Source organism: Bombyx mandarina, chromosome 05, assembly GCF_030267445.1.
Source record: "Bombyx mandarina strain Sakado chromosome 05, ASM3026744v2".
NCBI lineage: Eukaryota > Metazoa > Arthropoda > Insecta > Lepidoptera > Bombycidae > Bombyx > Bombyx mandarina.
The window spans coordinates 16,444,216-16,468,252 of record NC_143212.1 but is presented as its reverse complement, the minus strand read 5'-3'; the positions used below and the strand labels follow the sequence as shown (position 1 = coordinate 16,468,252).

The following is a 24,037-nucleotide window of genomic DNA, read 5'->3' as shown; positions in this document are numbered from 1 at the left end:
GACATCTGTAACGTAAATGCGCCACACACCTTGAGATATAAGTTCTAAGGTCTCATGTATAGTTACAACGGCTGCCCCGCCCTTCAAACCGAAACGCATAACTGCTTCACGGCAGAAATAGGCAGGGTGGTGGTACCCACCCGTGCGGACTCACAAGAGGTCCTACCACCAGTAATGATTGATCCACGGCAGAAATAGGTTCACCTCCTATTACCATTATATGTCAAATTAAGAACGCAAAACTCGACATTACGTATAAAATCTTATCTTCTATCCAATCTAATCTTATCTTGTTACTTATTATCTATAGGGAACACGATTGCATACATTTTATTTCTGTTAAACGAATGTACATTTCCTGTCCTCGTTGAAGCCGCGTTAACTGGCCGACTGCTCGGAAGTAGCAATTGGACCACTCTCTGGGGACTGACCCTGTCCACAATGCTTGCTAAACGTAATAAATTCACTAACCTAATATAGTGTAACCACGTATTTAGAACGAACTAGTGATCCCACAGTAGTCGAAATTCGACTTTAATTAATTGAAATTATACCTAAGTTTGTATGTACACTATTATGATTCTATAGTCTAACAGTCAAATACTATTTATTATAGTCGTACTTCTATAATCACAGATTAATACACTTAAACAAATATTACATAATAAAGACAAACATTATTTAATCTATTCCCAATTTTATTTGACCATAGACTATAAGCGATAAGAAAAGTTTGACAATACTCAAATAGTATGCATGCGGGTGTGTGTCAAATACATGGTAGTATGTGTGATGTTTTCTTTATTGATTTAATGTATTTTTAATCCATAATTTAAAAAAAATATTAGCATTCTGCACTTCTTCTTTATATTCTCTATAAGTGTGGGAAATTTCATACTCCTCCATCCGCGCAATTTTCGTAAAAAGGGGTACAAAGTTTTTGCATCACGTATTAATATATAGATTACACTTTCAGAACATAGGTAAGTAATGAAAATGTTAGTCTATTAATTTGCCAAACAAAAGTTTAGATCGAACTAATAGTCGATGTCTTGATAGCTTTGGAATGAATACAGAAACAAAATAATCGGGTTCAAATTACACACGGTCATCTGTCCCCAAACGCTTGAAGTCGTCGAGGCCTAAAGGATAAGACGTCCAGTGCATTCGTGTCGAGCGATGCAACGGAGTTGGAATTCCGGAGGCGAGTACCAATTTTTCTAATGAAATACGTACTTAACAAATGTTCACGATTGACTTCCACGGTGAAGGAAAAACAGCGTGTAACAAAAATCAAACCCGAAAAATTATAATTTGGGTAATTACTGGTGGTAGGGCCTCTTGTGAGTCCGCACGGGTAGGTACCACCACCCTGCCTATTTCTGTCTTTCTAACTATACTGAGACCTTATAACTCATATCTCAAGGTGGCTGGCGACATTTACATTGTAGATGTTTATGGGTTCCGATAACCACTTAACACCAGGTGGGCTGTGAGCTCGTCCACTCATATATGCAACAAAAAAAACTTGGATTCACTTGGAATAAACTAGCAACTGATATAAAAATTTACTCATATGTACTTTTAAATTTTATTTAGTTGTGCATACTTTTGCAGCAGAAATAAACAAACCGCTAGATATCGGATCGCGTGAGAGAACCAAAGAGATAACAAGATATTTTCAATCCAATTTCGTAGAATTCTTGTTTTTGTGTTTGTTTGTTCGTGATTGATTGAGTTGAAACATTATGCTGTACCTAGTTGTTTTTAGACTTTTTGGAAGGTTTGGGAATGTTTTGAATCCATTAACTAATGATAGGGGGTTACTAGAATTTATTTGATAGACTATGACAATGTTTAGCGATTTTTAGTGAGCTATAATAGGTTTATTAAGCTATTGTATAGCTTTTATCTCGGGCTTTGAGCGCGGCGACCAAATCAATAAATTCCGTAACGAAAATAAAATCTAACACCCCCACTCCGCCTACCATCTAGCTTGCGTTCAACACATTCACACGTTGCGCTTGTGTAGTGTTTGTGAATAAGCGTGCGGCGTGACGTTGCATTGCATGCGCATCATGAAAACTCTGGCCATCTCTCTCTCGCGCGGTCTAGCTTATGAGTGTGAAGGAGACAGTTAGTTTTTTGCTTTTGCTAATGTTTATAAATGTAGCGTGGTCTTATTTTATTATTGTTTTAATATTAAATTATTATTTTCTGATTGTAATAGCAAAAGTTGATAAAAATGCTATGCAATATTACAGCGACAGTTCCCGAGTGCCACACGTGTTTTTTTTTGTTTTTTTTTTAACCATCAAAAATCATGGTCACTCTACGACCAGAAGCAAATAGTTATCCTTAGGGATATGTAGATTACATGCAGGATAAGGAGCACGCTGGGATGTGGTTTGCTTCAAGACATATATTATATTTGTAGATTATCTTTGCATTCAAGGCAATACCTTGAGTCGCTTCATACATTAAATGCAATAATAATATATACAAAAGGATGCCAAATATCGGGGAAAGTGGTTGAGCTTAAATAGGAAAGCGGGCCCTGGGACTAGACTGGGAGCACTCTAAGAAGAAGAATGACCATACGAGAAAGCATTTTTCTAATCAAGGCACTTAAAGTTCAAAACGTCGTGAATGGTGACGCTAACCTCAAGATATGACTCTTAATGGTATCAGAATAACGGTTATTTGATATTTTATATGAAGACGTAAGACTGTGTAAATCGTATAAAAAAAAATTTAATAATTTGTTTTTTTGTTTTGGTTTAATTTCTTTATTTTTCACTGTTACTTGAAAGTAAAATACCGCAGAAATGTTCTCTTTAATCGCAACAAGCGACTCGTGGCGACTCTGAAAATATTAATCTCGTAATAGGGACGTTACCGCGTTACTGTATCTGAAAAATTACATCGGATGTCCGTATTTTTGTAAGTGCAAAGACTTGTAACACTCAGTTTGAGGATGGCGATTTGTTATTTTATTGGAGTGGTTATAGCTGTACGGCAGTGAAATCCTTTTTAGTTTATTGAACACTAGTACTACGGAGATATATCGAGTTTGATTCACTCGTGTTCTAGTAAGTGATAGGATCGGTTTTTTTTTTAGTTGCCTTCGAAGACAGATCAATTAACAGTTCTATTCATAGTAGTTAACGAGACGATTAAATATTGCAGCAACCCATTTTTCGTACAGCCTCTTTTACGATACAAAAGAAAGCTTTTTTTTCATACCTATGCTGATAGCTTTGAGAGGTTATTTCAGTTTCACCTTAGCGTCTAGGTCAGCTCTCTGGACTCAAACCGGAGGCGTTGCTAACACTGGCCCTAGCCAAAGCAGTGCTTCGCAGAATCTACTACCGGATTGGAAACGCGACCCACTGAGAAGATTTGGCGAGAAACTCAGTGGGCTGTATCTATGGGTTAATTTACTCGTCGAGCCCTTCGTTGCAAGCGACGGGTTCGGTAATGACGGTGACCGGCGCTTGAGGTACCTAAAAGCACGTTAATGGATCGGGAGGATCCGTAGTGACGTGTTTAGGGCGACGTCGACTGTTTACCATCCGGTCCACAGGATCGGGAAAATAATTTCCGGCAAAAGTAAGCGTTAAGCTGGTGCTATTATAGGCCATGCTGATTGAAAAGAACTTGCACGTTAAAATATAATAATTATAATCTTTCGGATATACGCATAAAATCAGCTAGTATCAAGTTCAACACTATTGTGTAGAGAGGATCGTCTAAAAAGCGAACAAATTTACTGGGCAAGAGATAAGCGAGCGTGACATTCGCAGAGAAAAAATACACTTCGTAATGCTTATGAATAAACGTCCATTTTCTTTGCGCTTTCGTGAAAGTTCTCTTTTTAAAAGCTCTTCATTGTGACGTTTGTGTAAACTGAGTTGTCCCCCTGATTATGTGACAATCATCACCGCGCTGTTAACTAAACATTAAACTAAGGTTGGTTTTAAGTTAAAAGTTGGTTAAAAGGTTGATTTTAAAAACTAAAAATGAATTAGTTCGCTTTAGATATTTCTGTGTTAGGTTTACTTCTATTCCTTCCATGGGTGGACGAGCTCGTTGCCCGTTTGATATTAAGTGGTTACCGGAGTGCATAGACATCAACGATGCATACGCCACCATCTAACTTGAGACATGAGTTTTAAGTCTTAGTTCTACAGTACAACGGCTGCCCCACCCTTCAAACCGAATCGCATTACTGCTTCACGACAGAAATAGGTGGATTCTTGAATAGGATTCTTGCCTTTTTAGGGTATCATTTAAAGTTCACTCCGCGCCTTTTATTTTAATAATGAATTCAACATGCGTTGTAGTTATATTAGAATAATGGTAATAATCAGGGACTAACATCGGGTCAAATTGTTTCAAAACACCGCTTTATATCTTCTCTAATTTTTCCCTTTTTTTGGAACCTACCCTACTCTATGTTATTAATTCTTAAATGAAACAAAACTAACTTAATTTAAAAACGGTTAAATATTCTGTAATAAATTGAGTACCAATTTCGAAGAGTTCAGTTAGAGAATTTATAATCATGAATTTAATATTGTACAAGTTGATTAATAGTGACGCCTGGGGTTGCCATATTGGTCGCTAGTGACACACTGTGTTGATTTATTTGGTCGACCCGTGATTTAGAGCTATTTGACTGCTTCTGAAATAGTGCCCTTAAATTAATGTATCTGTTATATATTTTGTTGCGTCTAGTTCTTATAGGTATCTTGAGGTGGCCAGGAACATGAATAAATGCGTTTACTTATTCAAATACTAATTATAATTTTTTTAATTATTTTACGAACTTAAGTAAATTGACATGCGCGTCCATCTTTTTTATTCGTGTATAAAAATTTGACAATTGGTGCTACTGTTACTGTTGCGTTCGCTAATTTCTCATTGGTCCGTGCGATATCACGTCATCGCTGGCTAATCACATCCATCAATGTATGACGCGACGTTGATCCGTTAACAATAACAATTCCGAACAATTAAGTGGCCTTATTTTTTCTGTAATCCAACCAAACCTAAATAATTACAGTATTTTCTATTTTTAAATTAGAGTAGAACTAAATTCGTGAAGGAGTTGATACATAAAATTCTTCTCGGAATAAGGAAGGCTTTCAAAACGACCCCTGAAAAAATGGAACGGACGCACCAGATGTCATGACCACGCTAAGGTTTAATTTATCACCGGGAAGTGTAGGGCGACAGTCATAATTTAAACAAATGAGATATTCTATCGGAAATGAAGTTTCAAGTGAATCAAATGAGATATTCTATCCGAAACGAAGTTTCAAGTGAATCAAAAGAAGCTTGTTTAAATGAAACTTAATGTGAATAATACAAATTCCTTTTCAAATAACAATCAGTCCTGTTGACATGAAGAGCATATTGTGAGGTGATAGTTGCTTGCTTGGTTATTTCACACCAATAACGCCGACAACACGTCATCAACAATAAAATGAAATTTAATTATAATTCAAAAATAATATTTTAAATAAATCATAGTTTAATAATAAAATTTTACTTAATTTATTAATTAATCGTATTAATGTCAACTGATTCTTTAAATGAATACGCTATGTATTTATTAAATTGTTTTTTTTTGTTTGGTCACCGTACTCGTAAGCTTTCGATACAGAAAGACTCAATACGATCAAAAGGAAAATTTTCAGTGTCATTTTGAAGAGAAGTAGTTTTATCCGAGTTCTGTCGCAATTTAATTACAAAGTCAATGATATAGAAAGAGCTTTGAAATTCGAAGTCGTCGTGGCCTAAAGGATAAGACGTCCGGTGCATTCGTATCGAGCGATGCACTGGTGTTCGAATCTCGCTGGCGGGTACCAATTTTTCTAATGAAATACGTACTCAACAAATGTTCACGATTGACTTCCACGGTGAAGGAATAACATCGTGCAATAAAAATCAAACCCGCAAAATTATAATTTGCGTAATTACTGGTGGTAGGACCTCTTGTGAGTCCTCACGGGTAGGTACCACCGCCCCGCCTATTTCTGCCGTGAAGCAGTAATGCGTTTCAGTTTGAAGGGTGGGGCAGCCGTTGTGACTATACTGAGACTTTAGAACTATATCTCAAGGTGTGTGGCGCATTTACGTTGTAGATGTCTATGGGCTCCAGTAACCACTTAACACCAGGTGGGCTGTGAGCTCGTCCACACATCCAAGCAATAAAAAAATCATTAAATGCTTTTTTAGACGAAGCGTGATCGTTGGAATCGGCCTGTGTTTTGTAAACGTTTGCCTAACGTATGTTACTGAAAAAAGCACGCGTATCCTTATGTCGTTGTTGTTTGTTGTTGTCCTAGGGCCCTCACAAGCTATTTCCACTTGTTGACTGTTAATTGTTCTTGAATTGATTGCAACAAAACAAAATATGAAATGAAGGTTTGGTTCTTTCGTTCAGTCTTATAGATAGCTCAAGCAATCAGTGAATCAGTAAACAAAAATACAGTAGTACAAGTTAATTATTGATAAGTTTTGCAGTTGCTATTTCAGAGTTATTAGGAATGTCATTACATTAATATTTATTTGCAAACGAATCTGAAAATGTTGACTACGGACTTTATTTTGGAATGGAAAATATTGTAAACGAAAGTTATCATGGTCACATTACACTGCTGTAGCTGCGATTCGTCGTGATGAGATTTTGCATGAAATTCAGGGAGAATCTCTTATTACTTTGCTTACATTTATATTGTGTTCCATATTCAATGAAAGTATCAAAATTTTAAAGTGCCTTGGGCCTGTCGTATATTTAATTTGTATATTGTGGGCTTTGTTTAGGAGACTGGGTATTTCCGTTTTTTTTTCTCACATCTGATGTGCACGAACATGAAGTTTAGTAAGGAGTTCACCGTTCAAAATATCCTCAAAAAAAATAAATAGTTTTGACATAACGTGTCAGTCAATGTCAATTTAAATACTAGTGTTGTTAAAAACTTAATAAAATTTTAGTGAAAAAAATGGAACATGTAACTCTGAAATGCCTTCTCCGTTAACTCGTAAGTTGTTGTGGCATAGTCAAATATGACAATATTATTAATGTTTGTAAATTAGTTATTACAATACTTTTAAACTACATAGTTCGCAACTCCCTGTCCACTAAAGAGGAGCGGAGATTTTGTGCAATTTTTATATCAAAATAACTACATATATTAACTTATATCTATCCTCCTCCTCGAATCGTGTTCCTCATGTCTGAGGGTCGTGACCACCATCACCCATGAGCTTCAATCTTAAGATGTTTTTCCACTTTATTGATTAACTTATATCTATACATATAAATAAAATTGGAGTTTGTTTGTAATATTGAAATAGCCTCTTTTTACTCATGCATATGAATCTATATACGGTACATCAATGATACTTTATATTATGTAAAAAGAAGCAGATATGTTTCAAGCGCACGTCAAGTGAAGACTCGAAAACAGGCCAATTGGGACGTTTCGTCTTTAGTCGCGTCTAAACAAATACAATAATAATATAACAAGTGCAATCGTCTATCTTTTTTACTCACGCGCTCATCCCATCTTTTGTACTTTTCATTAATGCTACTTCTCAACATGTGTGTGCACTATATCGGTAGGTATGTAGATCTAATCGCGAGATCAGATTTGAAGAGTCAGTTATTATGAAGATAACATATCTGTTGTATAAAAAATCATTGCGGTACATACACCATTATAACATTATTTACAATTTTTGTCTGTCCTTCTGTCTGTTTGTTCCGGCTAATCTCTGGAACGGCTGGACCGATTTTGACGGGACTTTCACTGATAGGTAGCTGATGATATAAGGAGTAACTTGGTTACTTTTTTTAGACTAGCTTCGTGCACCGGTTTTCGAATCCCAGGCGGATACCAATTTTTCTAATGAATACGTACTCGACAAATGTTCACGATTGACTTCCACGATGAAGGAATAGCATAGTGTAATAAAAATCAAACAGGCAAAATTATAATTTGCGTAATTACCGATGGTAGGATCTCTTGTGAGCCCGCGCGGGTAGGTACCACCACCCTGCCTATTTCCGCCGTGAAGCTGTAATGCGTTTCGGTTTGAAGGATGGGACAGCCGTTGTAACTATACTTGAGAGGTGGTCTGTGAACTCGTTCACCCATCTAAGCAATAAAAAAGAAAAAAAAGGGTGTAGTTAGAAAAGGATTTGTGTTTTTTAAAAAGACTGACGCCAGCCACCGCCTAACAGTACATTTAAATATGGTATCTTCAGTATTTCATTCCTAGCATAGTTTGGGCTCTTGTAACGTATGTGTTTCTGATACCCATAATACAGGAGACAATCTTAACCTTGAACGTGAAAAGTATTTTTGTTCTAACAACATTAAAACTGATTATACAGAAAGACAGCTGCGACGTAGATCATTATATACTTCGCTATATTACGCTACCAGGGCGATCGATGAAATAGCTTCGGATATGCAGACTGACCGTTGCCGGTGGTCCAGGAGTCTGCTGGGGCATAGCGTTAGTTGATTGGCCTTCTCTTTATTAGAATGCACGAGCAGATTGAAGTCATCATCATCATCATAATTATCCTGCCCTTCTCCCAGTTACCTGGGGTCGGCGCAACATGTTTTCTCCTTCCATACTCCTCTATCATATACCATTTCTTCGCTCACTCCCCTCTTACCCATATCGTCTATCACGCAATCAATCCATTTCTTCTTAGGTCTACCTCTTCCTCTATATCCTTCCACATTAACAGTTAACATTTTCTTACCAACCTCATTTTCATTTCGTCTCATCACATGTCCATACCATCCCAAACGCGCACTTCTCAGCTTCTCTGTCACAGGTGTTACTTTCAGACTTCCTCTAACATATTCATTCCGTATTCTATCCATTTCTGCACGGGCAGATTGAAGTTGTCGTGGCCTAAAATATAAGATGTCCGGTACATTGGTATGTAGCGATGAAACGGTGTTCGAATCCCGCGGGCGGGTACCAATTTTTCTAATGAAATACGTAGGTACTTAAGATATCTTCACGATTGACTTCAACGGTGAAGGAATAGCACCGTGTAATATAAATCAAACCCGCAAAATTATCATTTGCGTAATTACTGGTGATAGGACCTCTTGTGAGTCCGCACGGGTAGGTAGCACCGCCCTGCCTATTTCTGCCGTGAGGCATCAATGCGTTTGGTTTCAAGAGTGGGACAGCCGTTGTAACTATGCTGAGACCTTAGAACTTATATCTCACGGTGAGTGGCGAAGTGTTCCGTGGCAGAAGTAGGCGAGCTAGTGAATCCTACGCGTAAAACTACTCTTTATTTTAATCTCGCTTTTATTGTTTACGACGTGTTCAATGACGTGATTGATTTTCGTGGTCACATACATTTAAACCATAAAAGTAGCTTGAATTATGTACGTGTCTCGAAGACCAAAAAAACTCTGTATTCTATCATAAGTAATTTGCTAATTGATAGATCTTGCTGGTTTCATTTTGTTATACGATTGATTACCATCTCAAACAAATCTATCACTTTGAAAAAAGTTTGTTTACACACATTAGTTGCGTATTTTGTTAGAAAATTTTATTCGAAGACTGATATAAGTAGTTGCTTCACTTGATGAGAGTACATTGAGCGTTTCTCTATCCATCACAATGCCGGATGGACTATATTTTTTCAAAATCTTCTGATCGAGTATCGATTTGTTCAATACAAGGCAAACATTAAGATTTCTAATTTTTTTTAATGGTAGTTTAATGATGCGTTGTTATTGTGTGCTACAAATAAATTCAGTTCTGTTTTTCAGTTCAGCATGCCTCCGTTGTCTTCGTCAGAACGGAATGACTGTGGCACGGTTAATTTCTTTAAGGCGTGGCTAATTGAACACGAGGAGGCGCAGGTGCGTGTACATTAATGGTATGAAGGGGTTTTTTAAATGAAGGATTACCGGTGGCGCGTAGGCCTGGCCTTTATAGTTTCACTAGGGTAGGTGGGCGAGCAAAGGCTAGGCCCGGAGGAATAGGATTTTACTCTGACTGGGTTGTGACCCCGGATGGAGATCGGACGTCGGGTGTAACAGTGCAGGGGGGTCGTTTAGTGCAGTAGGGCCCTAAAACATCATTGGGCCCGCGGTTCGCAGTCGCGGACCAGTCCCACAGGCACGCGGACCTTATAGGAGATTCGTGTCTCGGCCCGAAAAAAAAAAAAGGAATGGGATTGACTAACAGCTGCTCGAGCGCCTCCAAAGGAAACCTAACAAATGAAGACTAGCTGCTTCGTGAATGAGATACGAAGGGTGGTGAGGGTAGCAATAGTTGAATTGAAGAAGATAAGTAAATTGCTCCTTTATTCAGGTGATGTTGGCCAGTTTCTTGGTGGTGATTGGTCTGTGGTGGCTGCTCCGTGCTGTCCTGACGTTGTTGGTCAATTTGATTATACCAGTGCTCGTCGTGGTGTTGGCTGTTGTGAGTGAATTACGTTTACTTCGTTCATACAGTTAGAGTACTAACCAATGCTTAGAGTTTATAAGATGTCAATTTAATCCACGCCCTTGCTGGAGCAGGTGGCAGAGCATAAGGGCGAGTGCTTTTCGCTCTCCGCACCAGTTGAATAGGGACTTTAGTCGACGCCCTCAAAATTTCACTCGTTCCCTCAAAATTTTAGGTTAATTTTTCTCTCCAATATGTATTTAACCTCTTTTAATTTAAATAAAAGGCGATTGCATGCAGCAGAGATGCGAATGTTGCGATGGATGTGTGGAGTAACGAAAATGGATAGAATACGGAATGAATATGTTAGAGGAAGTCTGAAAGTGGCACCTGGGACAGAGAAGCTGAAAAGTGCGCGTTTGGGGTGGTATGGACATGTGATGAGACGAAATGAAAATTTGGTAAGTGAATGTTAATTATGAATGTGGAAGGATATAGAGAAAGAAGTAGATCTAAGAAGAAATGGATGGATTGCGTGAAAGACGTTATGTGTAAGAGGGGAGTGAGCGAAGAAATAGTATATGATAGTATGGAAGGAGAAAACATGTTGCGCCGACCCCAGGTGACTGGAGGAAGGGCATTATAATGATGATAATATTTAACCTCTTACCCCTTAACCGTGTTCGATGGATGCAGTTGGGTATTCCGTGGGGTGCAGTTGTCACAATCGAATCAGTTGAATCGACATGGTATTGTTAGTCCATCGTCTGAGATATTTGGGGCACGATGATTGCCGAACCGGTTTTTCATTTTGAAAAATAAACCTCTTAATTTGATACATACTTCAAACTAATATAAAAGTAATTTACAGCTTGATTTTTTTACTAGTTTCACGTTTTTGCGAATCAAAACTCTATTAGTATGTACATAAAGTTGTGTTTGCAATTTTAGGTCTGCGTACCTCAGCTCCGTGCGCCGCTATTGGGACAAAACTATCCGGCTCTGGCGAATCTATTGCGAAGTATATTGATGAAAATGGCGGAAAATATCAAAACGTGATTTATTTGTTGGATAAACTTTTCATTTGGTTAAGGAATAGTTGGAAATGTTGTTTGAAATAATGAAGTTGAGTTTGGGTTTATTGAAGTTTGAATTTGTTTGCGAGAATAGGCTTAATTGTGATTGAAAGTTTGTAGCCTGTATATAGAGTAAAAAAACTTGCCACTTGCGAGAGATATTAGATTCGATACTGGGTACTTGTTATTTTCTGTTTAGATAGATAGAAGAGCTCATGGCCCACCTGGTGTTAGATGGTTACATAAGCCCATAGACATACACAACGTAAAAGCCTCCACTCATCTTGAGTCATGAGTCTTAAGCCTCAGTTTGGTAGTACCACGGCTGCCCAACAATTCAAACCGAAACGCATTACTGTTTCACGGCAGAAATAGACAGTAAAAAGTTTTGACTGTTTTTAATTTAATCCTAACTTACGTGAAGAGAACTGTACTCTGCTTTCACAACTTTAAAGCAAGGGGCAATACCATATTTGCTTTTGTATTCTCAATTAAAAGATCAATCAGATGAGCATATGACAGATGTGGAATCTTTAAAACAAAGTTATTTACTTCCATTTGGTGTGGTAGAGTTTCATAATCTACATCTATATATATAAATGAATTGCTGTTCATTAGTCTCGCTAAAACTTTAGAACGGCTGGACCGATTTGGCTAATTTTGGTCCTGAATTGTTTGTGGAAGTCTAGAGAAGGTTTGAAAGGTAGATAAATATGAAAACGCTCGGAATTAAATAAAAATTACAATTTTGTTTTTTCTTTGATGTGTCTACTGTCGGACGGATTCCTTTTGTTTGTTTTAAGTTTATTTAATACAAAAGTTTAGGTCTTTTATTTATCGATTGAGGCACTACGAAGTCTGCCGGGTCAGCTAGTTAGGTATAAAAAAATATGGGAAACTCAGATACTACCAGAATTATTTCGATAAAGATACATTCAATCTTGTAATTGATGATTAAGATTCTTGCAGCTCTCTTTCTCGTTTGCTCCGAGCAAATACCCTGTTGGATTAAAGTTGTGCCTAGTACACGTGTCTGCTCATAATCGGGCCGTCTGTCAAATTTCTCAGATATTGTTCTCGGGGGGACGTCAGTTGCTGGAATTATTGCTTTTCTTTCGCCATTGTTTCGTTGAGAGCACTCTCGGGAATCCTTTAGGGCATGTTCATATGAACGTCGGTGAACTAGTTCCAGGAACAAGAACATTTTATAAAAATTCTTTTAGAAACTTTCTTGCTAAAGTACTTAATAGTTTTGTTTACGATATGAAGCAGCTTGACTCGGCTGTAAATGCATGAAACGAATTGCCAATGAATACCAACGCTCTACATATTTCTACAGTGGAGCAATATCGCGTTTCGGTTTGAAGAGTGGGACTATTGTTGTGCAATAAACTTGAGACTTTGAACTCATGTCTCAAGGTACATGGTGGCCGTTTCGTTGCTGATATCCACGGGTCCGGTAACCACTTGACACCAGGAGGGCTGTGAGTTCGTCCACCTATCTAACTAGAATATACATGTGTATAACGGCTCGTGATATTTTTATATAATGAAAATCAGTCAATTTAAAGGGATCTAATTTATTATATTACTTTAATTACGATTAATCATCTTGTATTCGACTGAATGGTAATTTTAATAAAGAGCAGGTAGCCCCAAACGGAGTTTTGTCGTTTGGCGTTTGTCAATTGATTTTATTCTCTTATTGACGACGATGGCACACGGTGGTCATTCATCAGTCAACCCATTGACTCTAAATCATTAATTATTATGCAGTTCCTGTTGTTTTAGTAGCTTAGTCATCTATATACGAGTAATTAATATAGTGAAAAGTCCACATTACAGTCTATATATTTCAATGTTTCCTGGAGTTCAATGACCGTGGATGCATGTATTGACGAGTTCATAAATCGATAAGCATACGCGACTGCCTCTTTTTTCTTCCTACTTATGCTGATAGCCTTGAGAGGCTATTTCAGCTTCGCCTTGGCGTGTAGATGAGCTCACGGGGCTCAAACCGGAAGTGTTGCTAACATGGGCTCTAGCAAAAGCAGTGCTTCGCAGAATCTACCACCGGATCGGAAACGCGACCCATTGAGAAGATGTGGCGAGAAACTCAGTGGGCTGTGTCTATGGGTTAATTTACTGTTCGAGCCCTTCGTCGCAAGCGACGGGTTCGACGACTGCCTCTTCTTTCGACGCCCCTGTTTATGCGGTAAAACAAAAATAGAGAGAAAAAGGCAGAGGAAAAAAAAAACGCATGGAGGAGAGAAGCGGCCGCCCCAGAAGTAGGAAGAAAAAAGTGAAGAAAGAAGTCGATCCCATCCATCAACCTCAAGCCTGCCTGATACATCATCCAGCAGCGCATCACCCTTGTCTCAGGGAGATTCAGCCCGGGCAGACGGGTTTCCCCGAGGCCCGTTCCGCGCCCCTGCAAGGGGACCCGACGACCCTTCTTCTTTCCTACACACAAGTGCCGACACTGTGGACGCGTCGTAACACATTACGTCTCAAGTGAAGTAGCTCCGCGCTAGTCTCCTCACGGACGTCTACGTCACGTATTGCGCCGCGCGACCAGGCTTATGGAATTACGAATGATTTCAATTGTTTATTTGCTACAATGGAACGTGTGTAGATTTGTTACTTAGTTTTGCACGGGGCGCGTTGTGAGCACGCACGTGCTAGTACCGTCCTAAAACAGACAAACGTTTCGGCTTAATTAGTATAGTGGCTATTCGAAAACTACCTTTAGATATTGGTGTTAGATCAATAATTTATTAAGTTATAATTTGAATATGATATTTCCTTCGGTTTTCGCGAGACGTTGACATAAATATGACTTTTTGATAGTTTATTCCTGCGATTCTATTGTCATTATTGCTGTTGTTTTGTAAATGTCTAGTGATATTCTCAAATAAATATAGATAGGGTAGCTAATACAATATTGAAATATTGACTAACACCTTAGTCGCCCGTGTGAGCACAGAAGCTGTGAAGTATTCGAATTAATATAATAATAATAATAATAATAATTTATTAACCTTGATACATTTACACATAACAGTTTGCTAAAAACTCTCCACACTAGGCACTGCCTGTCTCGTGGAGAGTTTTTTTACAGGAGTATCTTAAAACTAGTTATTAAAATATTATAATTATACATATATATATACACACACACACATATACATATATATACATACACATACACATATATATAAAAAGAAAAGGAACAGGTGTAATGATTTTTACCATAAGTACGTGTTTAGGGTTACTTAATGCATTTCAGAAAGTCCTCCGAAAAAGAGTAGGACCAATTAAGCAGTTCTTTTATTAACTTTCTTTTAACTTCTTCGTAATTTAGGTTAAGAATTTTGTATTTTTTATTGAGTCTGTTATAAAAGTAAGGTTTCATGTAGGAGCTAAAACGACGAGCAAAAGGCGTCCTAACTGAGGGCGTCGGGATTATAGGAGTGCGTTTTGTAGCAAGAACTTTGATGTTGGTAATTTTAGGAACTTCTCTGTGGTAATTAAGGGCTGCCCTAAGGATAAATATTCTTCTCACGCTCAGGACCCCAAATTCTTTAAAGAGAGTGTCTGTGGGATACCGAAATTGTTTCTTTAAAATAGTTTTCAATACTGCTCTCTGAGCTCTTTCAAGGGTAATTAGATGAGAAGTGGCTGCTCCGCCCCAGGCCAGGATGCAGTATGAGAGTATGGATTGACATAGGGCGAGGTAGATGGATTTCAATATGTTTATACTTGCTACGTCTCGGAGCAACTTAAAGGAGAAAATTAATTTCCGGACTTTAGAAGTAGCAGAGCCTATATGCTCTTTAAATGTAAGTTTTTCATCGATAGTGATGCCTAAGTATTTAGTGGAACTAACTTTAAGTATTTCCGGACAATCACACGGAAGAATTGGTGTAAGGAAATTGTTTTTTTGGCAAGAATGTATCGCTAGAGATAAGTTTGGAGGTGGGGTTGATTTAACTGTTTTGTGAAAGCAGATGTAATTTGTTTTTGATGGATTTATAGTCAGTAAATTTTTATTTAACCAGTCAGCAACTACTTGAAGGCCTTTTTGTGTTGTAGTTTGGAGCCTTTCCCAGGAGGACTCGTGAAAAACTATGACAGTGTCGTCAGCGTAATTAATTATGTTCGCATTGTCTATTTTAATATGTGACAGACTGTTCAAGTATACCAGAAATAGTGTAGGTCCAAGAATGCTACCCTGGGGTACTCCGAAGGAAACCGTAGAAAAGTCACTGATGTGGTCTCCTACCTTTATACATTGTCTTCTACCTGTGAGGTAACTTGAGAACCAATTAAGGCAAAGTCCTCTAATTCCAGTGTTTTCTAATTTGCGCAGAAGGATGGGAACTGAAACGGTATCGAAAGCTTTAGCTAGATCAAGAAAGACACCCAGGCAGCATCTGCCCTCCTCGATATATTTACAAACAGAGTTAGTGAGAAGGCAGACTGCTTGCTCGGTTGATTTGTGCTGGCGAAAGCCATATTGCTGCTCTGAGATTAGGCGATTAGATTCCAAGAATGCTGTTAATTGTTTGTTTACGATTTTTTCAAGAAGCTTAGAAATTTTTTTTTTTTTTTTTTTTTTTTTTATTGCTTAGCTGTGTGGACGAGCTCACAGCCCACCTGATGTTAAGTGGTTACTGGAGCCCATAGACATCTACAACGTAAATGCGCCACACACCTTGAGATATAGTTCTAAGGTCTCAGTATAGTCACAACGGCTGCCCCACCCTTCAAACCGAAACGCATTACTGCTTCACGGCAGAAATAGGCGGGGCGGTGGTACCTACCCGTGCGGACTCACAAGAGGTCCTACCACCAGTAAAAAATGAAGTGAGTAGGGATATGGGCCTGTAGTTTTTTGGATGATCGGAATTGCCTCCTTTGTGGATAGGGATAACCAAAGCTTCTTTCCAGGTTTCCGGAAAAATGCCCGATGAGAGACTCAGGTTGAATATTCTAGTCAATGGGGTTAAAATAAGGGTTTTAATACGTTTTATGAGGTAATTTCCGATTTTGTCGGATTTTCCGAATTGACGGAATTAATTTAGTGACATTACAAAAACGTGAGATTAAATAAAAGTAAAAAAAAAACTGTGACTCAATTATATATACAATTTGAATATTGAAGGAGCATTTTTCAAAGAAAAACAACTTATTATTGTCGCCACAATTTTACCTTCAGATTAGTGTTTTTTAATGGTCTAATCGGGAGATATTCGAGCGTATCTCCAAGATTCAAATTTTCCGTTAAGTTATGGATTATGACTGCAGAATTCACGTTTTAAATTCTTCATCCACATTCTTCATAAAGTGAGTGCTACGGTGAGCTGTCTAGGATAAAATTTTAAGTATGAGATCGAAACACAAATTATCTTGGATTGCACGATTGCCTTTATGGACAAAGTGGTGGTCTTCATAAGTGGTGGCAAAGAAGCAGATCTTACTGGTGGTAGGACCTCTAGTGAGTCCGCGCGGGTAGGTACCACCACCCTGCCTATTTCTGCCGTGAAGCAGTAATGCGTTTCGGTCTGAAGGGTGGGGCAGTCGTTGTAACTATACTGAGACCTTAGAACTTAGATCTCAAGGTGGGTGACGTATTTACGTTGTAGATGTCTATGGGCTCCAGTAACCACTTAACACCAGGTGGGCTGTGAGGTCGTCCACCAATCTAAGCAATAAAAAAAAAAAGCAGGACGTGGGATGCCCCATTAATGCTCAAAATTACGTGTCGATTTTAAAGGCATTGATGATGTTTCTATCTACGAAATAATTTGAGATATAGTAGAAAGGTGTTATTTCGAACACGATATCAAATATATACAAAAGATACAAAATATTTCGTACAATTTATTTTTCCTACCAGCTCGTATGGTTACGCGATAACTTCGGCAACATATTGCAAGGGCAGCCTCTTCCTAACAGTGTATCGCTCATTTATGATATTAGTTACAAAACGGAGATTACTTATGATTGGTTAGTCTTGTTATTTTATAATAATAATAATAAAAATCATTTATTGCCTTTCACATCACAGAAAATAAAATGAAATACAAATAATAGAAAAGAAAAAAAAGAGAAAAAGGCAAAAGGAGGTGGCTCAGCTATTGCTGTTCGAGGTTGATAAATCGAACAGCGCTGATTTTCAGTCACCCTCATTTCCCTTTGGTTCTTTGCGGGAATGAAGGCTAATTACGTGTGTACATACTTAGAATATGGTATAAATTAGTAAAACTAGTAAATTATAAAATTATTTTCAGGTATTATTGTTATAAGTGGACGAAGGTTTATTAAAAAACTTTTTTTTTATGGAATTGATGAATTACCTTATGATTTAATTGACAGTTGATATACAAACTAATCTGTTGCTGTACACATCTGCTCATTAGTCTGTCGCTTATTCATTTTATTAAATTATTTTGGGACGTTTTGGCGGGAACGCGAGGAGTGAAGTTGTGTGATTTGTTTTATTTTGTCTATTTAGTGTTTCTTCGGGTTTAAATGTGTAATAATGGTGGTTTATTAACTGTTTAATATCTGTGAAAGTGCACAAATGTGGAAAAATGAAACAAAGCCGCTGGACGTAACTTCTCGGGATCCTCCAAAAAGTCCACTGAAAAAATCTTAGTAAATGACCACCATTTTACTGAGATTATATTTCATCTCATTTTATCTCATTTGATTTCATCCCAGTTGATTAATGTCTCAAATTAATCATCTTCATTTCATTTCACTCCATAATATCATTTTTCATAAAAATATGATTAAACATTAAAATAAGACATGACTTAAAGGTCTCAGTTACCAGGTCATAAAATCCCTTAAAAATAATTAAATTATTTTTTGAAATCTGTATCCGTAGCTCAAACTGATACACGAAAACATTATTTAGCGATTCACAAGGAATCTACTTGGCATTTAGTTGACTTTAAAGTGTGGATCTGAAAAAAAACCATTCGCCTTAGTAGAATGATTGTCGTGGCCGCTGGAAACTACATACCCGATCCTGTAGACCGAATGGTAAACAGTCGACGTCGCCCAAAGCACGTCATTACGGATCCTCCCGATCCATTAACGGTGCTTTTAGGCACCACAAGCACCGGTCACCGTCCTCGTCGAACCCGTCGCTTGCGACGAAGGGCTCGACGAGCGAATTAACCCCTAGACACAGCCCACTGAGTTTCTCGCCGGATCTTCTCAGTGGGTCGCGTTTCCGATCCGGTGGTAGATTCTGCGAAGCACTGCTCTTGCTAGGGTCAGTGTTAGCAACTCTCCGGTTTGAGCCCCGTGAGCTCACCTACACACGTTAGGGTGAAGCTGAAATAGCCTCTCAAGGCTATCAGCATAGGTAGGAAAAAAAAAAAAAAAAAAAAAAGTAGAGTGAAATAATTTGAAAAGAAATTTAGAAAATATAATCATTTCTTTCCTTTCATTCGAAAAAAAATTAGATTTAAGATTTAGATTAAAGTAAATTAATTATTTAAAAGTAAATAAAAATTCTCTAGAAATAGTTCAGCTGTCGCTGTCCGGAGTAGCCGCGTTGATCAGCGCTGATTTTCAGTCACTCCCTCATTACCCTTTAGTGTTATGTGTATATATATTATATTTTATTTATTTATTGCTTAGATGGGTGGACGAGCTCACAGCCCACCCGGTGTTAAGTGGTTACTGGAGCCCATAAACATCTACAACGTAAATGCGCTACCCACCTTGAGATATAAGTTCTAAGGTCTCAAGTATAGTTACAACGGCTGCCCCGTCCTTCAAACCGAAACGCATTACTGCTTCACGGCAGAAATAGGCCGGGTGGTGGTACCTACCCGCGCGGACTCACAAGATGTCCTACCACCAGTATCGTACTATTCTAATTTTAATAGCTTTAGTAGACCGGTGAGCCTTCAGATGTTCAGTAATCACCGGCGCTCATCAGCAATGTCAGAGGAAGGGCCGAACTACCTACATCTTAAATTTTACAGATCGGCTTAGTCGCACGAGTAAGCAATCCTTGATAGCAACTCAGCCTAAATGTATTGTACACATTTTTATTTCAATTCGAACATGATTGCTACCATTGTTAAAAAATAAAAATGTCGAAATCTCTTTTGAACGTACAACTAAAATTTACTCTTCGTTACTATGGAACAAAGCTTAAATAATGTTTTAGTGTTTTATTATAGTAAGCAGCCAAATTGTTTCTTTCGTTTTTGCTGCATCATTTCATTTTGCTGTAGCGGTTCTGTTCAAATTGCCGATGCTATAATTTCTTTTGCAGTATATATTTTTTTTATTTTTGGAACGAAGTTCCTTATCGCGCGTTGTGAAAGGGGGCTAGACGGAAAAAATTCTTACGAAAAGTTGTCACGACACTTTTTAGATCCGTCATTCTGACCAATCAACGTGTAGGCGCTTATCGCGTGACATTGCTCGTATCCGATTGGTCCGCGTAATGAGTACAGTTTCTCGAGATAGCGTTTCAACAATAGTAATTTAGTTCATAGTATTGTTTTTTTTTTTTTCATAACGCCGTAATTTATTATTATAACTTAAAAAAAAAATTACAATTCCTTCACTAATTAATCGAAAGGAATTTCGTTCCATCCGGGTGTCCCTTGACACTTCTGAAGTTTTTTTTTCCCTAAGGACGCCTTTTCAAACTGAATGCTTGGGAATTTTCAATGATTCGTGGTATGCGGTTACAGAAAGAAATAGCACGTAGCATCGGTATTTAAGTGAATTCCGATAGCGTACGACCACTGGTTACTTCTGAATGATAATATCTTAATAGTTGTCTATTAGACTATTAAACTACTATTAAAAGTAGACTACTATTAAGATAGTCTTTTTTTAGTTCTTTGTCAGTCCCCTATACGAATATAAGGTCGTGAAGTGGGTTTGCATTGGTTCTGCGTATTATTTTTTTCGCGACCCAACCGTGTAATATGTTACGGTCATTGTAGTCTATATTAAAAGAAATCTGAAGCCTTGGAATTATAATTAATTATTATTGTTCTTGGCTCCAAAATCTTCACAATACAAGCAGGATAATAAGGTATTTTAGTTTACTTATCTCAATAAGAACGGACAACAGTCAAAAGCATGAAGAGTTTATTTTTATTTATTTATTTATTGAGTTGCACGAACAAAGTGATCATCAATACAAAACATTGATAAACTGACAAAAGTACATGGCAGATGTCACCTCAATTATAGGTGCATCGACAGTGCATTATCAACAAAAATAGAAAAAATATATAACTATTTGATTACATTTGATTGATTGCTTATTAATTGTGAAATGATACGCGACAGATTATTCCTGTAAGTTGTGAGAGGATTAGAAAAAACATCTATTTCACTTTAGATACGAATTGTTTTTTTTTCCTCTTGATTTACAGTTTTCTTGATTTTTCTGCAATCAACATGCATGTTACAGCTGCACGCGTTTTGTGTAGAAAACGAATAGGAGAATAAATTCACGTATCTGAAAAACGGTACAATTTCGATCGGAAGTCGATTGAAAATGCGACATGTCCCGTGTTACTTCCGCTGTTTAGTTATGCATGGCATTGCTCTACGTTGAGCGGTAGCCCGAAAATATATAATTCAGGAGCTGGAGATGTTTATAATTTTTCAAATAGTGTCATAAGAGCGATTATTTATTACCACGCTCATGTTATTTGTCGATTTATTTATTCTGAAGTTATTTATTTTAAATCGGTTTATTGTAGATATTTTTTTTAATTCACGGACTTGCATAGAAGCGTTATACATACTTGTATTTATGAAATATATGTTTTCATTAGGTATTCTTTTTTTTTAAATTGTATTCCATCTTGGAGCCGATGAATTGCCAATGTGTTCTTGTACGCTATTATTGTCACATGCATCAGGCCACAAATTAAATAGTTTAAGTTATTTTCAATGTTAAATGCTTGTGATGTGGTACTACTTTTTTAAATAAATAAACATGTGGAACCACTCCACAAGTCCGTAAAAGACGACAGCATCTTTCAAACAGTTGTATAATGATACTGTGAAACCAAGGTGTGATAATTTATTCAAAAGCATAAAGCTATAAATATGTAGGCTCCGCAATAATATCCAACTTCAAACACGATCACATGATTAAATATTGTTGGCCAAATCTAATCATTAGCACATCCAAGCTAAAATATTGTCCGTCGGATTAATTTTAATCTATACGGCTTAATTAGACGTCCATTTATAAATGAGTTGTGTGTGAGAGCGTGTGATTCGAGCTACGGGGTTGCGAAAACCGATTAGCTAGATTGTGATCTAGATGTGTGTGGTTTACCATCGTACTCTTTTTCTTTTTGTCCTTCCTTGAACCCTTTTAAATAAAATGACATTTAATAAAGCAGCCTTTCCCAAAGTGGGCGATAACGCCCCCTTGTGGGCGCTGCAGGCCTAAAGGGGGGCAGTAAGAGACCCAGAAAAAAAATAGGGGTGTTGTGTAGAGGCTTGGAAGGCGATTTGTAATTTCATCTAGGAGGACTCTTAGACACCGAGTGAACTCTCGCTTTAGAGGTTTTTTAATAGGTGAAAAAATGGGGGCGCTAAAAAAGAATTTATTCTCAAAGTGGGCAGTAGACAAAATAATTTTGAGAGCCCCTGTAATAAAGGCAATGAATTAATTGAATACATTGTAAGCTCTAACATTGTCAGCTCCTCATATTTTGAGATGCAACAAAGTTACATTGATTACGTCTTGCAATCGTTTTGGGAATTTACGTCGCTAGCTCTTCTGTGGTTGATGACTTCCGTTTTGATGTGGTGACTTTTTTATTGCTGCACTCTAGGAGATCCACTTGTGCCCATCACAAGGAATACCTGGTATAAAGTGCTTACTAAATTAAAATGTGCATGTCGCTACCAGCTTCGAGAGACAAGGTCGAAAAATGTAATAAAATCGCTTCATCGTGAAAATAGGTGGTGTGTTGTTACATATCTTTGCGGGTTCATAATACTACACAAAGTCAGGGTTTTTTATGTTTGAGAGACTACTAGTGGCCCGAAGGCCCTTCCAGTTTCACCAGGACAGGTGGGTGAGCAAGGGCTCAGCCAGAAAGGGTGGGGTTTGCTAACAGCTACCTCTAAAGAGCAGCTGCTTCGCGAATGAATCTACTACCTGATTGGAATCGCGACCCGTTGAGAAGACCCGGGGAGAAACTCAGCGGGATGATGTTTAGGTTAGGTTGCACGTCGAACTCTTTACCGAGTTCGACGTGTATGGTTGTAAAGCAAAGTCAGGGTGTCTCCTAAGTAGTATACCAACGGGGTATGCGAATTAAATTGAAAATTTCTTTATTGCTACACCCAAATAAGTATTTTCACTCGATAAACCAATTATCTAATTCATAAACTATTTTAATACTCTTGAAAATAAAGTTTAACTGGAAAAATCTTTACTTTACCTTTTTAATATTTGTGTAAATGTACTTAGGTTCGATTCTTCCTCGTTGGAAGATGGCGAAGTCGCGTCTCAAACTTAGCACAGGATTAATTCCATCTTGTTGAGCTGTTCACGGCGTACAATAAATATTTACGGGTGTGTCCCTAATACTTCTGCTTAGTCAACGGAATTTCATATGGACGGTAACATGCAATAGCTCTACAAGAAAAAAATAATTAAATTAACAGGTGCGGTGAACGTTATTTAGCAATATATGCGACTCTAATGTCTAGCCAATAGACAATCCATTAATAAAGCTAAAGCTTATATACAAAAAATATATTAACTTGGATGAATACATCTGTATTACAAATATGTTTTTTTTTAGTCTCAGGACGTTAGTAGGCAGCGGCTTGGTTCTGCCCCTGGCATTGCTGAAGCCCATGGGTGACGGTAGCCACTCACCATCAGGTGGGCCATATGCTCGTCTGCCTACAAGGGCAATAAAAAAAAAGAAAATAGTGCTACCATAAAATGACGCACAAAATTCTACTCATAACTTTAATTTACAAAAAAATGAAAATGGTCGTTGTCCACATTCCATCTTTAATTATATAATTATCAAAATTAACAATCTTAGTCACTATTATTGTTTATCCATGAGTTGTCATTAATATTATATTAAAAACGATATATTCATGTGATAAACAAATGATTGCAATCGATATGTCATGGATGTGGCGTTTGGATTGGATTGTAATTTTATTACTGTGAGTCTTAAGAATAGCATTAATGTCTCAGCACATTGTTTGTTCCTTACTTTTTAGTTGTAACTATAGTATAATATTATCGAAACATAGCAATTCATTGGAAATTTAACAATTTAGAACAATAACATGCAAACTGTCATTCTACAGGGAAAAATCTTGGGTTGGATGGTATTCGTTGTGCCGTTTCAAACAACATTGTTTTATTTGTCCCTAGCCTAAGGTATATCCTTTAATCAAAGATTCTTTCACATAGTCAGGTACGGTTGGTTAGTTTTTCTTTTTGACTCTGT

At 37.6% G+C, this 24,037-nt stretch overlaps 1 protein-coding gene across 1 annotated transcript; it reads left to right on the top strand.

Moving 5' to 3' along the window:
• Positions 1-7,033: 7,033 nt before the first annotated feature.
• LOC114247437 (uncharacterized) lies at positions 7,034-11,583 on the top strand. Its single transcript, XM_028180409.2, has 5 exons — positions 7,034-7,052; positions 8,411-8,535; positions 9,831-9,923; positions 10,378-10,488; positions 11,404-11,583. The coding sequence occupies exons 1-5, from the start codon at positions 7,034-7,036 to the stop codon at positions 11,509-11,511; spliced, it is 456 nt and encodes a 151-aa protein (XP_028036210.1). The 3' UTR covers positions 11,512-11,583.
• Positions 11,584-24,037: the final 12,454 nt, after the last annotated feature.